Source organism: Myotis davidii, unplaced genomic scaffold (genome assembly GCF_000327345.1).
Source record: "Myotis davidii unplaced genomic scaffold, ASM32734v1 scaffold1525, whole genome shotgun sequence".
Taxonomy (NCBI): domain Eukaryota; kingdom Metazoa; phylum Chordata; class Mammalia; order Chiroptera; family Vespertilionidae; genus Myotis; species Myotis davidii.
This window is the reverse complement of record NW_006296279.1, coordinates 985,800-995,082: the sequence shown is the minus strand read 5'-3', so window position 1 is coordinate 995,082 and position 9,283 is coordinate 985,800. Positions and strand designations below refer to the sequence as shown.

The 9,283-nt window shown below is 40.0% G+C and overlaps 1 protein-coding gene across 4 annotated transcripts in view; it reads left to right on the top strand.

Moving 5' to 3' along the window:
- Window positions 1-9,032, top strand: part of LPGAT1 (lysophosphatidylglycerol acyltransferase 1) — an 83,833-nt gene extending 74,801 nt beyond the window's left edge. For all 4 annotated transcript variants that reach the window (XM_006771270.2, XM_006771269.2, XM_006771271.2 and 1 more), the window contains exons 7-8: window positions 1,443-1,549; window positions 4,110-9,032. In XM_006771270.2, the coding sequence (XP_006771333.1) occupies window positions 1,443-1,549; window positions 4,110-4,261 (259 nt within the window). In that variant the 3' untranslated portion in view covers window positions 4,262-9,032. The remainder of the gene's footprint in view (window positions 1-1,442; window positions 1,550-4,109) is intronic.
- The last annotated feature ends 251 nt before the right edge of the window (window positions 9,033-9,283 follow it).

Below are 9,283 nucleotides of genomic sequence, written 5' to 3'. Positions count from 1 at the left end.
TATTTCTGAAAGAAAGTAGGAAGTAAAAGTAGTAATGCTGTTACCAAAGGTTATTCCTTATGGTCTGCAAAGTGTAAATAATAGGGTGTCCCCCCAAAATGTATGCACACACCTTGAATAATTATAAAGTCAGTATTTATTAAAATACATTTCATTTTCAAAATTGAGCTATCAGCTGTTAAAGTGTGTGTACATTTTTGGGGGACACCCTGTATTTTTTATCTGACCCTTTAAGAAAAAGTTTGCAGACTTGACCTAGAGAATTGATTCTAGACAGTTGGCCAAGAGCTTGTGGCTGAATCAGTAACTGCTCAATTCAGGGAGAACAAAAATAGATCAGGAGAGAAAAAATAGCCATGATTTACTACATGGCCTAACTTTGTATATATTTACATGATTATAAAAATGCCAATGTCTAATATTGTGCTAATTAAAATTACTGTACAAACTGCATTAGGAAGATGAGAAGGATGTGCATGTGTAATGGGAGTAGGAAGAAGAAGGAGCTTAATCCTCACCTTCCATCGTGAGTCAGTAGATAAGCCCCCAAACTAAAGACGAAATGTGGTGATAAATATCAAGATAATTGACCAAAAGAGGTAAAATTTGATTCTTCTCGGGAGGGAGAAACGAAGGGCAGAGGGACAGGGTCTGCTGTTTTTTCATACAAACATTCATTTTGTAGATTTTTTTTACTGTATCTTAATAGTTTTGATAAAGGAAAAAAATGAAAGCCCTCTCTCCTCCCAAATTTGGAAAACAAAAAAGAAAAGAATCTCTTTCCCAAGGTCAGCACATACATAGCCCTTCCTCATGCTATGGCTCTCGGTTCTCACCTCCAGGGGGCATGTATCAGTAATCATCCCAGTCTACTGCTGTTGAGTCAGGACAGGGTTGCAGCATCTTCAGAATCATGCTCTAGCCAAGAGTGGGCTATGCTCATGAAACCACTATCTCTGACATAATTAGCAAAATGGCACCAATTTAGGGGTATTCTGTCTAGTTCAGACATTCCCAGTAAGAGAACATGGCAAAGCTGGATTATGTGGCCTAGCATTCGACTACTCTAGTGTCCTAAAGGAGTTGCCTTTTAAAATTTCATCTTTTCTAAACACCATTCCGACTTAACACACAAACAAGGGAGGACAGTTTTTTCTCAGTAATTATTTGTAAATCGAGGATAATCTAATAATATGTTTCTACCATTGAGCACTAGGCCTACCATATAATAGGCTAGTGAATGTTTGAATGAATGAATAAATGAACTCGGTTATACAATCAACATTTAAAAAAAAAATAACTTGAGAAGCTGAAGAAACCGACCCTTGCAAAAGAGGATTCCATACCTTTCTTCAGCTTCTCAGTCACCAGAGCTAAACTGCAGTTCTGAATGATTTTGACTTCTGAATTAAAGTAGTTTTTGCTCTTTTTTTCTTAACTAGGATCTTTCCAATTAAGGATGTACCCCTGGAGACTGATGAACTTTCTGATTGGCTCTATCAGCGTTTTATTGAAAAAGAGGAGCTCTTATCGCATTTTTATGAAACAGGTACACAGTATCCTATTACATACCTTCCTGAAGTTACTGGTAGTTCAAGATAAGCTTTTTTTTTTTTTTTTTAATTCTTGAGATATCCTAAAGGAATCAGAGTATTCTATACTTAAGAATTTCATCTTAGAATTTTCATAAAGACAAACTTGCATTAAATGTATTCGGGTACTTGTTCATTAGCCATGTACAAATGGGTCTAATTCAAGAGAGTACACAGTATATAGAAACTTGTGATCATACATATGCAGTTATATGCACTGTTTTATAAAATAGCAAATGACCTTCATTTTTGGCATTGTAATTTGTTTAAATAATACCATCATCATTTGTAAGTACTTTTAGTATGCTTTATTTTTTTAACATATAGGGATAAAGTTCACTATTTAGTTTTCATGGATATAACCTTTTACTTTTCTCCTTGGGAGAAAAAAGTCTATTTACCCTAAGTCTCTTTTCTATATTTAATATTTTTTATGTTTTATGAAAACTACAGTGCAGTGAAAAAGACATAACAGGGAGGAGGAGAGAGGAAGGAATGAAGAAAGTTTTGAAAGGAGGAAATTGACGTTGGTAGAACTCCAGGCACTACCCAGGTGCTTTCACAAATAGCTATTTGTAGGCCTATTTTCTAGAGCAGGGTTGGGGAACTTTTGTTCTGCCAAGGGCCATTTGGATATTTATAACATCATTCAGAGGCCATACAAAGTTATCAACTTAAAAAATTAGCCTGCTGTATTTGGCCAAACATTTAATTAACTCACCCCAAATGCCTTGGCAGGGTCAGGTGAAATGATTTCCCGAGCCCCTATATGGTAGCCTCTAGAACAGGCTGGACGTTCCTCACCTCTGTCCTAGAGGCTACCCTGGCGAGGGAGGTGAAGTGAAAGTTGTTCCAGGTTTGAGAATGACCATGGGATATTCGATGAACAGAAGGCACTATATTTTCCCCACTCAGACATTTTTTGGTACAGAATTAAAGTTCATGCTGAATCAGACTGTCAAGGCCTGCTGTTGAGCACAGGCTGGCACAGTGATTACCTTTAGTACTTTTGGTTTGGGGTTTAGGACTGTTTCACTTTGCCCTCCAGAGGATTCCTTCCTGGTCTTAACTTTCTGATTCTGGGGCTGTGGAGTAGTGCCTATTAATGTGCCAGGAGTTGGGCACTGTGTATGTCTTTAGCATTCCTAATAAGATGCCCCTCTCCATGTGTGTAATCCTTGGTCTCACTCTCACACTTTACTTAAAAAATAAGACAGGATTGATGTATAAGAAGGCATGAGGCACTTAAGAGGCCAACAAGCTCTCTCTTTTTTTCAATCTGTCTCTTGCTTTATGATATTTGCCCTAAATTGTACAACAATAATGGAAGCCTCTTTAATAATGGGAGGTCTACAGCTATTTGCATAATAGACCTTAAAACAGTGGTTCTCAACCTTCTGGCTCTTTAAATACAGTTCCTCATGTTGTGACCCAACCATAAAATTATTTTCGATGCTACTTCATCACTGTAATGTTGCTACTGTTATGAATCGTAATGTAAATATCTGATATGCAGGATGGTCTTAGGCAACCCCTGTGAAAGGGTCGTTCGACCGCCAAAGGGGTCGCAACCCACAGGTTGAGAACCACTGCCTTAAAACTTAAAAGTGCTCTCTGTATATTGCTTGTGAGAAGCAAATCCCCTCATGAACCAGCTTAGCTGGGGGATTATCCACAAGGACAAAGACTATTTGAAATGTTGAAGAGTGTTACCAAGATGACCTTAGATAATATTGCCCTGAAATGGTCTAGCTTTCCTTTCCAGAAACCTGTTAACTTTGTGTATTAATTAATTATATAACAATTAATAATTGAATTAATTAATGCAAAACACTTAAATGATTCTTTTTATTATTAAGATATATTTCATAAACCGTATTGCCTTTTGAAAATATCAGTGATTTACAACTACTTTTTTTCCCCCCTATTGGATACTTGAAAGAACAACCACTTTTTTGTGGCAAAGACATTTAACTTGTAAATAGAAGAATGAATGTAAGTTCATGCTCTTTCGGAAAGTATTCTATATCGACTTCACACATCTTGTGTCCTGGCCACTGTGGAGATCTCTAGGGATAAAGTGGGAAACAAGGCCGCGGGGTGCTGCTCTCATTCAGCTTATTCTCCCGCAGAAGACAGTCTGTAGGAAAAGAAGACATAGGTGGGGATAGTACAGATTGCGGAAAGTGCCAAGAAGAAAATAAACGTGGAGGTGATGGTGACGGGAGTGGGGGTAGGCATGGGGGACAGGGAGAGGCGGTATTTTTTCTGATACTGGAAGAATGCAGATGCCCCAGCCATTCACTGAGATGGAGGAGGAGCACCCCAGGCAGAGAGAATAGAGGCAGAGGCTCAGGCAGGTTGAAAATTGTATTTCAAATGCAATCTCTCTTCAAGAACAATGGGAAGTCACAGAAGATGCCTTAAAAAAATTCTAGTTAAAACTAATATTCAACTTGTACTCCAGGAGACCTACCGCTGCAGTAAACAAAGTGATGTTTCCATCTTGTTTTTCAGGGGCTTTTCCACCTGCCCAGGGCCACAGGGAAGCTGTTTCCAGGGAGATGACCCTCAGCAATATGTGGATCTTTCTCATCCAGTCTTTTGCATTTTTGTCAGGCTACATGTGGTACAACATCTTCCAGTATTTTTACCATTGCCTGTTTTAGGAACTGACTTGGACTTGTCAAGGTCACCATAGGAATTCCAACTTTCATGAGTGCGTTATTTCACATGTGCAAATCAGAATATAAAACAAGCAAAGGAAATTCCATGGATGGATTAATATTTATCCCGCTTTGGGATATTTTAAAACTCTGCTAAAATGAGGATCAGTAATCTAATGACCTGCTAATATGTTTTAAGGACTTTTCATGTTTTAAAAAGATACACTCTACCACACATTTAAACTAACATCACATTTGGAGAAGAGGAAATCATAAAATCATCCTAGAAGACAGAGAAATTCTGTTGCCAGCAGATACTTGATCACCTAGTTCAAGCTCAGAGAGCTGAGCTCATCCTCCTAGCTAGTAGTGTCCCTTAGGGCAGTGCTGTGAGCGCCCTCACTGCCCACTCCTGCTGTGTCACTAGGAACCTCCAGAGGGGCTGGTTGGCACCTTCTGAAGAACTGTTGCCCTGTCCTTTGCAGCGATGCTCCAGTCCTCACCAGTTTAGTGAGTCCGGAGTCAGGCATGCTGTGGGGGGGAATCAGTGTCCACTGGACACGTCCGGTCCTGGAATGGGCTCTTTCAAAAGGCAGGCTCGGCCCGACACCGTGTTTACATGCGCTAGTGCTTTCCGCGTGTGTGTGTGTGTGTGTGTGTGTGTTGAGGGGAGGGCACTTGATTTCTCCTTTTATATAGAAGGCATATCATAGATTGATCATTTTCTTTTACAAAATGCACTTTCATCAGCTGCATCTGTAGCAGAGGATTAGTAGTATAGCCTGGAAACCAGTCTACACATAGTCAGTGAGTGGGACTCGCGCGGCTGTCTTGTCTGCGTGTTTTACCTGTGCTCCTGCCCTCCAGCACCTCCCTGAGCTGGGCACCACACCGGGGGCGGGGGCGGGGGGGCTCCAGCTGTTTTCTTGTTTGTTTGTTTGTTTTAATTTTGGTGTATTAGCACCAACTGCATTTGGGGATGGTTGAAACAAATTAATGCAAAACACTTAAATGATCACTATACGGTGAAATAGGCTAATTTGTTAGAAAAATAAAAGCTAAAGCCAGACACTGGCTTAAAATGGGGACAGGCTGTCACATGGCACCCCCAGCACCTGTCTCATCAAGGAGCTGCCCATATCAGGGTGGTGTGACCAGGAGAGAGACCAGAACATGAGGCTTCCCAGTCTCTTCCTGTTGAAGAGGATAAAGTCATGCCTATTTCTAGAAGACTTTTTTTTTCTTTTGTCACTATGTTCATGCAGTTTACCTCACAGTAAAACCAAACTTCTCACAAAGTGCTGGCCCTGCATCAGTCACCGTGGTCACCGCCTGCACCCCAGCATCAAGGCGGGAACGCCTGCTGGCCTGGGGTTGTGAGACTGAGATTCTGGTGAGTCAGTGGTGGTTTTCTGTGACATGACATCATAGATTGCCCTTTTGTCGCTAATCATACAATTTGACAGTTCTGAGAAAGGCCGGAAGGTAAAGGTAAAGGCTGATGTTTTTTGTTTTTAAATAAACCAAAAAAAAAACAACAACAAAAAACCAGAAAACCAAAACACTGAGAAGATAAGAATTTTCTCCCAGTTGTGTGGGAAAGGTAAAGCAGCACCAAATACAAGCCCTCAGCGGCTTCATCTTAGGTTAATGCGTGCATGTGTGAAGAGAATGATGCCTGAGCTGAAATACCTCATTGATGATACTACTGCTGGTGAGACGCAGAAGGCAGTGTTCCCGTGTGTGGGAATGGTTGTCCTAAGGTGCCACTTTTTCAAATTTTAGCATTTCATTGTGTGCTTTACAGTGACAGTGAGTAGGTGAAACTAATCTCAATTTAGAGATACGGATACAGATAGGAAGCCACATGGAAGCGTAGGGGCACTTCTGTTTGAGGCCCAGCAAATGCTATCAGATTACAAGGTGAATTGGGATGATTCATTTGAGAGATTGGTCAGCCATCTGGGGGACAAGTTCATTGGCAAGGATGACCTTTTCCTCGTTGCTAAAGCAAGCCACAGGCAGAGCGGCCAGTCTCCCATCAGGGAAGAAGAGAGATGCAGGCGTGCACACACAGATGTGGTGTCTTTTGCCATCACAGCTCCAAAGGAGGAGGATGTTTAATATACTGTACACATTAAACAGACTGTTCTGTAAGATGCTTTGCTTTCCAAGCACAGTCATTTCAACAGCCTCTAGATGTGTGGGTTAATTTTGAATATAGATCTATGAGTTGTAAATAGATGTGTGTTTGATCTGCCCCATTCCACCCCCCCTGCCCCCCCAACCCTGTTTCTTTCTCAACACGTTCCCTCGCTTCTGTTAGCAAACATGCTGTTTGAGAGCATTGCTGGTGCTTTCCTTATCAGTAACTGAGGTTCTCTTGTTTGCACAGGGGAATGTAAAGAGCGAATCAGTGTTCTTATATGGCAATCAGGGAAGCAGCAATATGCCACTATACAGAACTGAGTAAAAATCCCTAATCTGTACTTCCTTTGTAAAGTGAGTGAAAGGAGGTTTAGCGAATATCCACTTTGTCCGGGGAAAAGAAGTAACACTGTGCCAGTTTTATACCGGTAGCTTATAGAACCTCAGCACTGCTTGGTCTCAGCTGTCCTGCCTGATTCCCACAGCAGACAGGGTTGCAAACTCTCTGCTGGATCCCAGAGTCACGGTGATGGAGCACCTGCTTGGCCTCGGAGCTGTAGCGACCACGGAAGTGACCACCCCAAAAGTTCACACTTAACGTCAGAAACTACTGTTGGTGTTTAAATATGCAGTTATTGTAGAGAGGCCTGTAGGCCAGTGGAAGGTAAGGAAAAATTACAGAATGGAAATGATGTCTTGGGTAGTCATACAAGTTAATTGAGAATCTAAATAGATATTTAAAAAATAGCTGTGAGTGTAATATTTTAATATTACACATAGTCCTTAATTTTCCATAGTAAAGGAACTGGAGATTATGCATAATTATTCCAGTAATAAGTCATGGTAAGCCAAAAATTTGATTGCATTTAGGAGTTTGAATTTTCATTCTCATAAAACTTTTTTTTCCCTTGCTGGATGCTTACTAATTTTAAAAAATGATGTGAGTTGTTTATTAGCTTCTCTTGCCTATATATTTGACTGTGTTGATGAGTTGTGGAAAGATTTGGAACGACAGCTTCAGGAAGAGAAAACATAGAAGCCTGAGTAACCCATGGTCTAGAAAAGGAATTTCTAATGATCACGAGTTGGCGGTATTGTGGTTGTTCTCAAGCATTTTTATGAAAATGAAATGTTAAATCACCAAATGTAAACCTCAGAACATATTCTAGTTTTCATATCGTTTGGATCAATGTTAAGAATGCCTCTTCAGTCTTTGCTCATGTTCCTCACTTCGTGTAGATTTGTCTTAGTAACGTTTTTTGACAATCACTTCCCTGAAGACTCTTCTGACCTAGTGGGACCTGGTTATAATCATAGGATGTAGTCTTTAATCGTGGATAGTCCAATTGGATTCTTTTTGTATTAAGAAAATTTTTGTTTGCACTGCTGCATAGGAAGAGCTAGTTATTTTCTTCACTGCACAGAACTTCACTCCAGCGTTACCATGACGAGCATGCCAGCACTGGTCCACAGAGGATGGATACAAATGGTTGGTCTTATTTTTTGCCAGGTAGTGCTGTGAACAACATGAAAAGTAAAGTCAAAAGCCGCACTGGGCAGCAGGTATACTGGTTCATTGTCTGAAGGGGTAGAGACTAATATATTGGGACCAAAACCACCTACATCGGACATTTCTAGATCACGAAGGGGCCGGATGTTCTCTGATTGGTGCTTTATTGCAACCGTTTTGCATTGCTCCCCAACAGGGAGGAGCTGGACCTGGGAATGAGCTGAGAGTACTGAGCTGTTGGGGGAGGGTGACTGTGGCCACATGGAAGATAAAATACAAGTTTTTCTGCAAAATTTCCATTTGAGGGTTTTTACATTTAATATTTTTTTAAAACACTTTAAAGAGCAAAAAAAAAATAGTGTTTCTAGTTGCAAAATATGTACACATGTTTTGAATGGCTTTATTTTTGTTGTGTAAAACTGTTGAACACGTGGCTGTGGTGCACAAATTCTTTACACGAAGGAGTCTAGATGCATTTTACAGTAACTTATGATTGGTAATGAAACAGTTAGACATCGAACTGCCATTGTTGTGTTAAGTGCTTTCATTTTCTTTCAGTTATCACAAAGTTGTATTTATTTTATACAGATGGATTTTCGTTTTCTTGATGCCATAATGTTTACTTCAGCTTGGTGACCTGTCTTTCTTTGTGTATCTGCATGTTGTAATGTATGATAAGAATGAATGTAAAGGCTATGGCAACTGTAATTTTTGTAAAGGGCTGGTCACACGTGGATCTGGTTTATGAATGCATTGGATTACTTTAGTAACCAGATTACCTTTTCAGAAATTGAGATGTGAACACCAAAAGAAGCATTTTCTCAACAAAAATTAATAGCTGGTTCTATTTTTTTTAACCTAGAAAAAATAAAGTTGATTTTTTTCAAGTGAAGTGCTTTTAATTCTTAGTAGTGGGCATGGGGTGTTTGCGTTTTCCTGGAGCTATTTTGGCATTAACATCTATAGACGTGTACTCAGAACACACCACGGAGATTGGATGCTGAAGGCAAACTGAAACACACTGTTCTCTCATTTTAAACTATGTCCCTCTCCCCTTCCCGATTCTTTCCGTCCAGTGGTACACTGGTCAATGGTTAGCATTCACTCTCCTGGGGGGAAAAATTATGTATACAAGTGTACATAAGTTATAAATTTTGCTGATAGCAAGGATTTTATAACATGACTAACAGATCTAAATAAAATATACTTTACTGTAAATTCCATATAGCCAATTGATTCTCCCAGAATGCTCTAATTGATTTTTCCTGAACTCTTTGGCCAGCCTATGACTGTGATCCAACCATGATTTGAAAAATGGAATTACATCCTAATCCATTTAATTCTCAAATTTGTCATCCAATCTGGTA